We start from the raw sequence: 14,087 nt of genomic DNA, 5'->3' as shown, positions 1-14,087 counted from the left end.
CCAAGAGTCTTATGACATGTATTGAACATTAGAAGGACATTTTCTTCCTCATTGATTTTATTTGTATTTAATAGTTTTTTTTAATCTCCAATAATGGGATTTATACACTGTTATAAGCATGTAAAATTAACTGTTAAGAAAGAATGAAAGATGTTTTAGACTGGTAAGTAATTAGTTGATCGCTCTTCATATAAATATATGAGGATTAATTTTCTCATTTTATATGAAAATATTTTTTCATGTTACACACACAATACATGAGTGGAGTCCACAAAAAATTGAAAAAAAGAAGTCAATATGAGTCCCATATTTTAATTGTGAGTGTAACATGAGAAAATTTTCTCATATAAAATGAGAAAACTATTTCTTTAAATATATATTGCAACAAGAAGCCAAATATAAAAAGGTTAATTCATTTATTGCAGAATTTGAATAAAATACAACCTTATTATTCCCTCCACACCCCAAAGAAAGAAGCCCTGTAACGTTGTTTGGAGGTGTTTAGAAATTAAAGGGCTAATTAAACTTGACCCTTTTTCTGGTTGTGTGCTTAGACCTTAGGAGTGTTATATCCTTCTACACTCCATACAAATTGGACACATACCTTAGGACCGTCACTTTAGTTTCAAGTAAAAGTATGTACTTTTCAATGCTTTGGAACAAAGTTTGCATGTCCATTCCCTGGCTCCCTGGAACTGTCCCCTGAAGCTCCCGAAACTTCTTTTTTAATGAAGTTTTCATGGCATTAGCATTCTTTGCCAAACACAATTTCGCCCTTTTCTTCCTTCCCCTTACATGCAAGCCCCCTCTTGGCCATGTAGAAGAACGCCTTGTGCTCATTTTTCCTGTGACTGCTACAAATGAAATATAAGGTGTGTGTGTGAGAGAGAGAGATGTAACAGCCAAGGAATTGAATAGATGCTTTTATAGGCAAATACTCGAGTTTACGCGCATACGTGTGCAATTCTCTTACACAAATAATTGAATTAATTCACTTTGGTAGAGGTCATGTCAATTTGCAACAGTTGTTTGTGGGGTGGAATGTGGATATACTAACACTGCTATCTCCCAATGACTCAAGCTTGTATCCTATATACGTACGTGGTGATGTCTTCTTAAGATATAAGGAGAATTTTGAATTTCTACTTTCTCTTTTTGATAATGTAAAGAATTAATTCAACCAAAAGTTTAAGTAGTTGGATGATAAACTTTTTAATGATTTATATATCATACTCTAAAATGTTTTCTCACAAAAGAGTTCATTAAACTTAAAAGTTGGATAATGCTTTAGGCTCAACCTATTTGTGCTAAGAAATTTTACAAAGAAAATGGGGGGACAATGATCGAATCCGAGATACGAGGCTATAATGCCATGTAAAGAACTAATTCAACTTAAAAACTTAAGTTGTTGGGTGAAGATATTTTTAATGATTTATATTATACTCTATCGAATAACAAATGTTCTAGTTTGTGATTTCATATGCAATTTGTGACTACATGCACTATTAAGGTAAAGAAAGTTTAGGGTGACAGGAAGATTCTTGCTATTTTTTGGTTACAAACAAATCGTTAATTTTAACAAAACTTTGTATACCCAAGAGGATCTAATTTTGAATCCAAATCAAGCGGTTGTTAGCTAATGAAATTTAAGGCTTAATCTAATATCAACCAGTTGGAGACTTTGCCACTCAAATTTAAATTTCCTTTTGTAATAATATTAGCAAATGCATTCCCTAACAAGTGTTAGGTGATTCTCATTCACAAAATAAAAATAAAAAAATAAAGCGGCTACGTAACTTCATCTCAATAATGATTTTCCCATACGTATGCAGTCCTAGTCTCCTAGTCCTTTTCACAGCTGTGCTCGTGCGTCCCATCTTGTACATTTTGAGGGATTGGTGGAAATCAGAGAAATAGGTACAGAAATCATGCTACCCGCAACTGCAATAAAAGAAAACACATATACAGATATACTAACCAAATAAACCAATCTTGGAGGAAGAAGAAAGATAATAAGACTATTTAAATTCCAAGTATAAGAAGGTAAATATATGTTAATTGCTGACAAGTGACAAGGTCTATTTTAGTAAAAGAAGAGAGTAGGATTGTGTGGTATTATATATAAAGCTCATGCCCAGAGACTTGAAGACAAGGACACCATATTTTTACTTATTACTAAAGGAAAAATTAGAGCTCAATGCATTATTCAACAAACAAGGAGTCAATTCATTTATTATATCCAGAGCATATAGTCAGATGGAGACCAATCTTATCAAGAGAAATTCTAACAGGTCTTTTTCAAACGGGAGGAGTAGCTGAAACTAGCCAAGGCACCAGCCTAGCCAAGAAAAGATTCATAGTGTATATTAGTGCACTATTATTGTTGAAAATAATGTTAAATTGTACTAACAGAATTTCATGGACCCCCTCTCGTACACGTCTAACTTAATGGATACAAATGCTATTAATACAACTTTTCAATCATTGCAAATATACACAGCTATATTCAATGAAATTTTAATTCAACAAATTTTCATCAAACTCCGATGCAGTTGTTTTATCTATAATTGGAGCTGCAACTATTATGAGTACTTTTATTTTCAGGTATTTGCTACTTATGCAATGCACTGGGATTTAAGGTGGGGGGTATGCATTTAAAGGCATACACGTGTGAAGGTGGCTTTTTCTTCCACAACTTATCATTCATGATAAGCCTACAGCATATGATCATAAGTAGTTCAAAAGACTAGTCTTTTCAAGAGATGCATGTGGCTCCGGATTTTCAGCCTTCATGTTGCAGCAATCACCACAAACTTCCCCACCATCCAATTTTTATAATTACCGTAAGTAAATTTAAAGTTCTTTGCATTTGAATGGTAAGGAATCAATTCAATCAAAAGTTTAGCTTGTTAGGTGAGGTTACATTAATAGTTTTATATTTTTCTAACACGTCTCATCACACGAGAATCTATTTGGCTTGAAGAGTGGACAATGCACAAACCTACTTACTTATGTTAAAAAACTCCACCATACTGAATTAATTATGAATTAAACGGGAGGCGATGACGATTGAATCCGTGACATGCGGTTCTAATAACCAATTCAATCCAAAAGCTTAAACTGATGAGCGAGATATATTTCTGTAACATCAGTATTAGGCGGTGAATGATATATTATTTATGTGATATAAACTAAGGGATATGTAGCTCTCATGTTACTGCAGATGGGAAAAAGTGCAACAGCACTTATTTTTCTCAGGATACGCGTGCGGATCTTGATTTTTTTTTTAGGTCAGAATACGACCACGTATCCTAGTGTTAAAAATTTGCTGCAACTTTTCTCATCAGCAGTGAAAGGAGAACCGACGAGCCCATAAACTTTTAAACGAATAAATGAACATCCATACGAAAATTAACAGTACGGTGAGAAATTTAACTGCATCAGGGTAAGAACACAGAATCACCTCACCAGCCTGCAACAAGGAGATGCAGATGATGCGTTATCCACATCAATAAAGATGGTGTAATGAAGAGGAGCATGATATACAGCTATAAGGAAGACAACATTATCGATGGAGAGTGGCAGACCAGATACGGTAGAGTTACCACTGCGAGATCCTCGGGGGTTGTACTGATATAAAGTTGCTTACTGCCACATAACGAAAGTGACATTTCGATCAGGTCCAATCCCGTCGAGTAAAATTTCTCTCGTACAAGTTTATTTTCGCCACTCCTTGAATAAGGCTGCATTCGATGCATGTTACATAAATAGCATTAACAGAATAATATAGCAGAAGTAGTTAGACAGAAGATTATTTTTTGTATTCTGAGCTATTTGATGACCAATGTCTACGATCATAAATTTTAATTTACGATATCTGTTGATATGATAATGTAAAACTTATTATAATAAACTTTATGCTGTTTATTATTTTCATGTACAATAGAGCTACAATAATGACCGAGATTGACTTACTGGATTTTTATCTTCTGTGCTATTCGATGTTGGGTCTCACACTTTGTATGAAAGTATTGGAAATATTTAAGCATGAGTGGTGTGAAGTCTCGTATGGATAACACAGACCAAACGAGGACTATATAAGTGTGAAAGATCCAAAAACTTACGGGACTTAAGGTTTTGGATTAAGATATGATGTCAAATTAGTTGTTAAAAATTTGTTGCTTAAGCCCATTGATGTGCGGATATTAATGTTCCCTATTTTGAGCTCTCCTTGACTGCTTTGTAAGAATTGTATCATAGCCAATAATTTGATTAAGATGAATATTTACAAATGGTCATACACTTGAAGAGGATTTCACTGAACGTAGTGTGACTCCAATACTTAAATAGATGTTTTTGTAGAAGTTGTCCTCAAGAGGAAGCATGATGTTGAGCTTCACACTTTAAGTGGAGAATGTTAGAAATATTTAAATAAGAGTGGTATGAAGTCCCAAATTGATAAGACATAAATCAAGTAAGGATCATATAAGTGCAAAAAATCCATAGACATATAACCTTGAGGTTTTGGATTAGTGGTGTCATATTCTGAGTTTATTTTATCATTTAGATCAATTGATGAGTGAATGATAATCTCTCTTATTTTGATCTCCCTTGACTGATGTGTAACATTGTTTACATAATGGGTAATTTTTTTTGAAGATTTATATCCAATAGCTATCCTATTTAAATAGTGAAAGTATGATGAAACCAAGAGCAATTTTTTGTGTTGTATTCTATCACTTTCTTTTTCTTTTTCTTTCTGAAAACTACAAAAATTTAAGTGAATTTATACATTGGTATTGCACTAGGATCAGAGAAGACCCTCTATTCTCTTTGAGCTTTGTTGGCTTTATCACATATTTTTTAACCAATACAATAACCCCAAGTTTTCTCTGTTGTGTTGTTTATACATACAGCCATCAAAATATACGAAAAATTATTCATATTCATCAGTTTTATTTTTCTTTTAATAAATATAAATGAGTCTGTTTTATCCATGTGTTCCTTTCTTTGTTTATTTTTATTTTATAAGAGACTTTATTATTCACATTTGAATTATGAATATGTTTTTGTCTGAAAGTGTGAGCAATATCTCACCGTCAATGAGATAAACGACAATCAACATAAGTATAACTCAACCTAAAATATTAAAACATCAATTAACATATCCAAGCTCATCCTCAAATGGAATACACAAGCGGTTCTTACTGTGTTGCATCCTTCGTGAAGTCGTAGTATTATATTAACCACAAGATGAAGATGTTAGTGTCTGTCTCCATTAAATATGGCATTGCACTATTGCAGAGACCAAATAAAAGGAGTCTACTACCTAAGATTTTAGCTACATGTGATTTTGCAGCGTGAAGAATGCCTCCAGAATTCTCCAAAACGAAATACCACTGACCCCAGTTGCATTCACTTACATGAGAGTGAAAAGTAAGACTCATCATGCTCTAATTCTGTACTACCCAACTCAAAAACAGGGCTGGGATGTTAAGTTTTAACAACTGAAGTTGAAGTTGAAGTTGAATTTGAAGGACGATGACAGAGAACAGATAATTTAAGTAGAGTAGGCCAGAAACACATGGTACCCGGTCAGTCACAAGTACAACATATCTTTTCAAAATCGAAATTTGATAAGAAAACGTCTTAAATGTTTTAATCCAATTAGCCTTTTAATGACTTTGAATTATGCAAATGCCTTGTCATAACTTGGAATGAAAGTGACAGCACAGATGAATTACATTTTAAGAAGAAATATCTCAACAGCAATAAGAGGAAAAACAGTAAACATGACGGACAACCTCACTATCTGCCTCCTAAAAGTGGTACAAAGATTAAGATACAACGAACAGCGAAAATGTATTTACATTCACGTGTATGTATCAAACTACTAAAATCCTATCAAGTTTTAAATAAAAAACCAATGAGAAAATACACATAATTTTCTTTTTGTAGTTGGAAGAAATTTTATCTCAATCAACACAGTAATCAAACCAGCTTCAAACACCTCGTGATTGTGGGACATTTAACATTTCAATCAATATCATCTTTATCAAAACAGTATTTATTCAACTTGGAAGAGACAACCAAGGTTCCAAGACTTAATCTGCTTTTTTAAGATTGATTAAGACACAAGAAATAGAGAACAAAAACAGGACTGATAATTAGATATAGGCTACACTCATTACTAGTATCACTCTGGTCATGCTGCTTAGGTGCCTGCTCTATTTCTAGCTAATGCTGAGCTATTAATACAAAGATATTATTTGGTTTACTTTCTAATTTCATTTTTAGTTAAAATGTTTTCACTGAGAATTACAAAAATACTACCTTATCTAAACCCCATTTCTTTCACAAAATCTTAAAAATAGGAAACAAATTGAGAACAATGACGCATTTTTGAATTTATTAGTGAAAACATAGCAATTGGAAAATAAAACATAAAACAAACCAAATAACCACCTAACTCTTGGAAAAATAGTTCCATGTCCTGTAATTATCCAAAATGAAAAATCATAAAATGTATTTTAGTTGGCTGATCATGTAGAAAGAAACACGGCTGGTCTTAGTGTCACTAGTCAAGTCTAGTTGATAAAAAGATCATCTAGAATTTCGTGGTTGCCAAAGATCAGTTTAAAAAAAAAAATGCGGTACTCACTGACAAAGTTGATGGGAAAAGCCACCAACCTGATCTGAGTAAGTGAGTAATTTTTATTTAGAATTAAACTCCCTGCCAAGATAAGGAAGATCAAATTATCATTGAAATAACTAAAACATTACATGAAACGCTTTAAGTTATAATATAAACAATGACAGCATCATATTCTACCAAAAAACAGGACAATAACAAGTAAAATTCTACATACACTAAAACTAAAACAACAGCTCATATAGGTTACTATCTTCCATTTTTACATTTATATCCAAAAGTTTCAATCAACCATGGGATCTCAGCTGTGAGTTGAGGGTCACCCCTGCAGCATAAATATAAGCAGAGTCATAAATATGCAAAACAATTCTTAATTCAAAGATATCCTCATATTCCTTATGCTATGTCAACTTGGCACCAGCACATTAATCACAAAAATGGTAAAATTTGCTGGTCTCATCTTTCCATCAAAAGGCCAATAAATCTTTATAAGTGTTGTCGTGTCCACCTATAAATTGAATCTTATTTTTGGCAACAATTGACAAAACAATGACAAACAAAATTGATAACGAACTAAAGCAGTTAAAGAAGTAAACTAGAGGTTTTTATGGAGCAAAGACTTTTACTTGAATCAGAAGTTGAGCGACAACTTTGATACACAGTGTGCTTCACGGTTTCCTTGTGCCCCCAAGTATGTTCATCAGGGACGTTTGTTTGAGGAATATGACTTTCAGTCCTCTGGTTCACATTTCCTAAATGATCAGTTCGTTGGTTGACTTTCATTGGCGACGTTTTAGTTGAAACATCCATCCTTATCATTCCACCGTCCTGCAAAGGTTCTGCAATTCAGCAGATCAACAAAAAATCAATGACTAATATAATCTGTTAGGGTCACGAATCGTAACACAACCAATGAGGAAAGGAAGATGGTTAAAACTTAAAGGACAAAGATTTTCTATAAAGAAACAAAAAGGACAAGGAGAACAGAAAATAAGATAAGACACTATCAAAGTAAGATATATCAAGCAGAAATGTTAAACCGTAAAATCAGGTATCAGCAACATTATCATATCCTCATATTTCATTTTCTTCTTTTTGCATGTCACTGCTCAGATATGAATTGTCTCAAGCAAGGAGAACATCTTTGAGTATTACTCAAGAGCACATTCTATATGCCTCCAAGGCATAATTGAACATTATACAAAGAAGTGAGACAAGGCAAAAATATTTCTGATGGGCAAGAGCAAGCAAATAAGCTTGCCTTTAGTTAAATGCTCCTGCATGCTGCTTGGACAAATTAGTACTACATACCTTTTTTTGGGTCTTGCCTTACTCAAGAATTCACCATTTCCATTTCAACCATAACATTTAACATTGGTGTGTCTGTTTATGTTCCAGTCTCCAACATGAAGCTACCAATGTACTCAATAAATGAGGATGAATAAGCTAACAGACAAAATTAATACAATGTTCAAAGAGAACATTAAGACACTATGATCATGCACCGAAATGCCATTAACATTGAAATCTCAAGCTTCTCTTCCTGATTCCCCTCCCCCCTTCTGTTTCTTCTAATTGTTTATAAAGATCAGCATCCAGGTTACAAATGATTATGTATTTGTTGGGTCAGCTGCCTGTGATAAACAAGATAGTAATTGGGCAAGATGTGAAGAAAATTGCTGCCCTCAAGAGAGCCTTGAGTAAATCTCTTGCAATGAAAGATCTCAACCCAACACGGCAAATACTTGGGATGAAGATTGCCCGAGATCGCTTGAAAAAGCTGCTATGACTATCCCAAGAAAAGTATAATGAGAAAATTCTCAAAAGGTTTAGCATGGACTAGGCTAAGTCGGTAAGTACTCCTCTAGCCGGACATATCAAGTTAAGTCAGAAGCATAGTCCGACCAGTGAAGAAAAAAGAGAAGAAATGTCAAAGGTCCCATACCAATCAGTTGTAGGTAGTCTTATCTATGCCATGATATACACAAACCTCGCTCATGCAATTGCACTTGTAAGCTGGTTTCTATGCTATCAAATGGATATTTAGATATCTCCAAGATACAGTCAATAGATGTTTATGCTTTGGAAGAAGAAAACCTGAGTTGTGTGCTTGCTTATAAGCCAACCAAGAAGGTAATGTAGACTCGAGAAAGTCAACCTAGGGTTACCTAGACTACTTTTGCAAGGGAAGCCATATCCTAGCCGTCTAAACTGTAGAAGTACATTGGTCACAAACACGAAAAGTAACGCTAAAGTGTAATAACCATATTACAATACATTGACCGCTAACCTATCACAATACACGAGAAATAGTGCTAAAGTGTGATAACCATATTACAATTCAACCTATCACTTAGGTTAGAAACATAGATGTCTGATATCATTGGATTCGAGATGTCATAGAAGAAAAGCACTTGCAACTCGATAAAGTCCACATTGACTTAAACTGGTTGGACATAATCACCAAGATCGTACCAACCAAAAAGTTAAAAGATTGTTGTGAAGGTGTCGGATTGACAACCTTGCAAAATTAACTAACATAGGAGGAGCTCAGACGTCCTCCCTCCCTAGATTTGTTGGGTCAGCGACTCATGATAGACTAGGCTCAATAAGCATTGTTGCCCTAGTACTCAATTTTAAAAGGGATCACTTTCACACTATTGAATAGCGTAGTCACATAGAGAGAGAATCTAGAGAAGAGAGAAAATCCTCTGAAGAAAAAGAAGATCCGGCGCAATGGTCGAAGAAGAAGAACCACCAAGGTAGTGTGCTGACCTTTATAATTCACCAATTAGAGGGGAGAAAACTTGAGTGTATTCCTTCGGTTTCTGTACTGGAGAGACATCCTTGTAATCTCATTTTAATAAAGGAAGTTTTTCTGAACTAGGTCCCGTGAAGAGTAATTACTCTTCACGTTGAAGAGATTTTTACATCCCTGTTTCTTATGTTTTGTTATTGACGCTTCTGTTAGCCAGGCTGTGGGTCCAGGCTCCTTCCACAATAGTATTTGAACACAATAAAAAGCCTAAACTCTACATACATTTGTATTTTCCACCTACCTATTTTCACTCCAACCAAGCATGCTGTTTTCTACAATAAGATGCAAAATAACTTCTAAGAAGGATATTTTTAATGAGAATTCAAATGTGAGTGAGGACCTCTTATATTGATTAGGATTGGACCAAGCGAGGACCATATTAGAGGAAAGACCATAAACGGGCTCCCCCTTGACACATAACAATTTCTAAAATTCCTTTTTTGAAGCTTCCACACAAATACACACTTTTCCTACTTCCAAATCTTCAAAGCCTGACAGCTTCATTTAATGTTGAATCACAAAATACGACATGTATTCATTATTTGAATAAGTTTATTCAACTAAACTACCAATCTGTAAACGTTCCCATGAAATGCAACACCAAAATTTAGCAGCCTACAGATACAAAGAAGCGAACATCCATATTCTATAATAGGTAGCAATTAAAGTTGAGAAAGACAAAGAAGTATTTATAGAAGTGTACCTTGAGGTGAGTGAGGAAGATCAAGCAGGGGATCATACATATAAACATTAGATGTGAGATACTCCCCAACTTGCTCCCGAAACCACTTGCTCTCTTTTATGGGTTTTTTCAGTTCCACCACTGATATCATAAACAACCACCACTCCATCAAAGAAAAAGCCACAGTAGTTGAAACCAAAAAAAGAAGAAAAAAAGATGAAAATTGATGGGCAAATGTCAAACCTTTAGCAGAGGAAGGAAAGGTGTCCAGTGAGGGAAAATCAGAAGGCAGAGAAGAAACTAGAGGAGCATACATGAAAGTATCAGACTTGAGATAATCCAAAAAGTTTTTCAGTAACAATTTCCTTCCCCTGTGCTTAATGGGTTTCTTCTTTTGAACTCTTAGGCGCGCTCTCGTTTCCATTTCTTCTTCTCTGTGTCTTTTCCGGAGAACCCAAAATACATAATAAGGAACCGGCAACGTTGTTGGCGGTGTAGAAACTTTATCAACGAGACACGTGTCGTGTTCGGAGGAACTGCTAGTGCCACGTGTCTGAGGCCCGAGGAACCGTTGTTGATAGATTTAATATAAATTTATACGGCTTCTCTACTATCATATAATAAGAGGGGTGGATCAAAAGAGAGATAATGTTAAAAAGTTTTTGAAAATAGACAAAATGTTAATCTAATGGTGATTAGATAAGAAGTAAGATGGTAATAAAAATTTTTGATAGTGAGAATATCTCTCCTCTAATAAGAGAGGATATATATTATACTAATACACAAAGTAGTGAGGCCTATCATTAAAATAAGAAAGAAAATGGCATTACAATTATCGAAGAGTTTATGATATAAGATACAAAGTTTCTTACAACATGAGACTTGTATTTCCCAAATTTATAAAGTTAAAAAAACAAAAATCATAATTTTTTATTTCTTAAAAAATGTCGCAATAAATGTATATGAACTGGTGAGAGTTCATAAATGTGTCCCATGAAGAGTGGAATATATCAATTCATGAGTGCTTATAGTGTCAATGGTAGATACCAAAGCACTATAGAAACTTCCCATGGTGCTGCATATCAAAGGGGGGAGTATGAGTGGGTGGTTATAGTGTTTCGTTAATGAGTAGAGTAATAGCCATAGTTGAGATTAGATCTGAAGAAGATACCCCTTCAATGTAAGGGGGAAATTAGAGAGGAGATGCCTCTGTCAAGTGTGGGAGAGTGTGTGTAGTTGTACCACCTAGCCAGCCTAGCCTTTTAGGCTAAACATACTAAAACCACTGTTAGTATACAGGGGCAGCAATGCATGGAAGGAAGGAGAAAATTCTAATTGTGAGCCTTTATAGCAGCCATGGGTGTTCTCTAGAAGATTATAGGGGTGGGCTTAATAACACAGGCCCCAACTTGCTGGGCCTAAAGTGGATAGCTAGAACAGAAGCCCCCTAGCTTGTGGAGTCAGGGTGCCAAGATGTATAGCGACTTAGGCCGACTAGTTGTAGTGTATAGTGTTCCAAGCAGGATACAATTTAATCGATTGGTAATACACCGGCCTCCATATCTTGTTTATTTATTTTCTTTAAGTATGAATTGTCTGGTTAGCCAAATAAGTGCTCCAGGTCTGGCTCTTCAATTATTGACTTGTGTTAAAATTGTGACTCGGTCGGGTGCTTCTATGTTGCATAATCGATTAGTAAGACCACAAGTTGCCAATAAGGACACTAAAGAATAGTTTGATGGGGGTGGCAATGAGCTATTATCGACCGATGGGGTAGGGGAGCCTAGCAATGGAGTTGATGGTGCGATTGGCAAGTGGTTTTGTCCTTGCAGAGTTGGGTTCTGCCAAAGAGAGGGGCAGAGTTAGCATTCGATGATGTCGCGACCGAACTGTAATGCAATGAACTTCGCATTCAATGATTTGTGGTTGTTTGATTTTGCCGACGGTGATAAAAGGTCGCTGCCAAAGACCCGCCCGGTGCCAATGAGGACATTTCTGACTAGTGCGCAATTTGTTTTTCTGATCGATATGGCCTTGTAATCCTGAGGAGGGGAAGCGAGTGCTGTGCTGATGCTTGCTCGAGAAATGACTCTACTTCAGATTGGTCGGTATGAAGTAGAATTCTGGTCGTTATTAAGTAGGACTTAAATAAGCAACTAAACATGATCTGGTCTTCGACGTACCCGTTTGTTCGAGCATGTTGACTATTGTCTATTTCTAAGAAAGTTGTAGCATAAAGGATGAAGGGATTGGGAGAATCTTGTTGGATGATAATGAGATACTTGTCCACGGTAATGTCAAAGAAGATGTTGTGGCAAGCTTGGTAACCTTCTTCATATACGCTTCCAGAACAACTTTGATCTTTTATGGTAGTACTAGCTGGTCTTACCCTGGATGCATTTGTTAGCATCTGCTGGTGCTCGACAAGCTTCTTCGCATCATTCTTCATGTAGAAGACTGGATTCAAAACTAAAGAAACGGTTGTGAACACCAGTTGGTTCTTAACGTCTGCCAAGCAGAAACATTGAAAGTGTTCTGAGTGATAAGATGACCGAGCCCATGTGGATGTGAGGGAGTACGGTACTTCCACTGATAATCAGTTGGCCATGGATGGCTTGGGTATGCTACTCTTAGAAATTTTCGAGCTGGATTGGCGACCGATATAAGCATTAGGCATAGCTTCATGAACGGGAATGTTGGGAACCGACCAGAAACACTCAATCTTTAGGTGGAAACTTCTAGCAATCTAACTCGAATCAATTCAGTTCAACTCGCCTTGGTGGACAAGCAGGGGACAAAGGAGTTAGTCAGCGGGCGCGGAGGGAGAGCAAGTGTTAAGGTAAGAACACATGCAAGTATGTTGGTTATTCAGTATCTTGTCGACCAGTGATTATTCAGCATCTTTTTTGGTGATAAGTATGTTGCTCGGGTAGGTTGCCGATTAAAATTTCCATTTTCTGTTTTCCGTAACAGTGTTGACCAACTAGAAGTTCCTTTTCTTATTGCTCCTTCGTTTGATGAGTTTTATTGCTCGTTAAAGAGCTTAGGAGTTAGGAGGCACTGCTTCAAGAGTGAAGCTTTTGGAATTCTTGGAGAAGTTTTGACAGTTCGGTAAGAGATTCCAAGATTCTGTGAATTTGATCGGGTTAGTCTTATTTCAAATTCTCCTCTTTTTGGTGATGGTGGTCTTGGTTGGTTCTCTGGTTCTGAATCTGGCTTAGAACTCTTGTGTATTCTCTGGTTCTGAATCTGGCCTGGAACTCTTATGCTTTCTCTGGTTCTGAATCTGGCTTAGAACTCTTGTGTTTTCTTTGGTTCTGAATGGTGTTGAGTAGACCTGAATCAGTATCCAAACATGGTATGGTCTTCAACATCCTTGTTCCTCCGAGCATGTTCACTAGGGTTAGGGGTCAGGCGACTATGGAGATCTTCAAATATGGCATCATAAAATCCTCCATATTTTGATGAAGAAAATGAAAGGTTCCCAAGCTGCACGTCTGCCAAGGAAGTCAAGCCATTATCTTCTTCTAAGAAGAAAGTCTATTGATGGAACTAACCATGAGTTTTAAAAGTTTTTGTCTTTTGAAAAGTGAAGGAAAGAGAGGGGGTAACACAATGTGTCATGGTGACATCAAGCTTAAAACTCAAAGGCAAACAAAAACAAATAGATCTGAGTTTGGAACTTTTTGAGAAGGCCCAGTAACGGGGTTTGTAGTTGAGTAGGCAAATGAGAAGTTCTCTGTGAATAGAAACTTCTCAAAGTCTGAACAAAGAGAGTTGTCTCCGTTATTTAGTAGCTTTAGTAGAGATATGGAAATCAGAGTTTGTCGTTTTCCACATACGGCGCCAATGAACTGGTGAGAGTTCATAAATGTGTCCCATAGAATTTGAAGTATGTCAATCTAGAGGTGCTCATAGTGATAATGGTAGAGACC

At 35.9% G+C, this 14,087-nt stretch overlaps 1 protein-coding gene across 1 annotated transcript; it reads right to left on the bottom strand.

The window, feature by feature from the left end:
* Positions 1 to 6,763: 6,763 nt before the first annotated feature.
* Positions 6,764 to 10,685, bottom strand: LOC133293028 (uncharacterized). Its single transcript, XM_061491544.1, has 4 exons — positions 10,396 to 10,685; positions 10,174 to 10,293; positions 7,279 to 7,491; positions 6,764 to 6,977 (listed from the first exon to the last, which is right to left on the bottom strand). The coding sequence occupies exons 1-4, from the start codon at positions 10,574 to 10,576 to the stop codon at positions 6,940 to 6,942; spliced, it is 552 nt and encodes a 183-aa protein (XP_061347528.1). The 5' UTR covers positions 10,577 to 10,685; the 3' UTR covers positions 6,764 to 6,939.
* Positions 10,686 to 14,087: the final 3,402 nt, after the last annotated feature.

This window comes from Gastrolobium bilobum, unplaced genomic scaffold (assembly GCF_033153095.1).
Source record: "Gastrolobium bilobum isolate Gb01-03AN ecotype WA unplaced genomic scaffold, APGP_CSIRO_Gbil_v1 utg3588, whole genome shotgun sequence".
Lineage (NCBI taxonomy): Eukaryota > Viridiplantae > Streptophyta > Magnoliopsida > Fabales > Fabaceae > Gastrolobium > Gastrolobium bilobum.
The sequence above is the reverse complement of the archived record's forward strand: the minus strand, read 5'-3'. Positions and strand labels throughout refer to the sequence as shown.

Excerpts from the sequence above, each read along its gene's own strand:
- LOC133293028 (XM_061491544.1), bottom strand. The coding sequence starts at position 10,576 with ATGGAAACGAGAGCGCGCCTAAGAGTTCAAAAGAAGAAACCCATTAAG. Across the intron at positions 10,294-10,395 it reads CTTTCCTTCCTCTGCTAAAG|TGGTGGAACTGAAAAAACCC; the intron begins GTTTGACATTTG and ends TTATGATATCAG. Across the intron at positions 7,492-10,173 it reads TCTTCCTCACTCACCTCAAG|AACCTTTGCAGGACGGTGGA; the intron begins GTACACTTCTAT and ends GCTGAATTGCAG.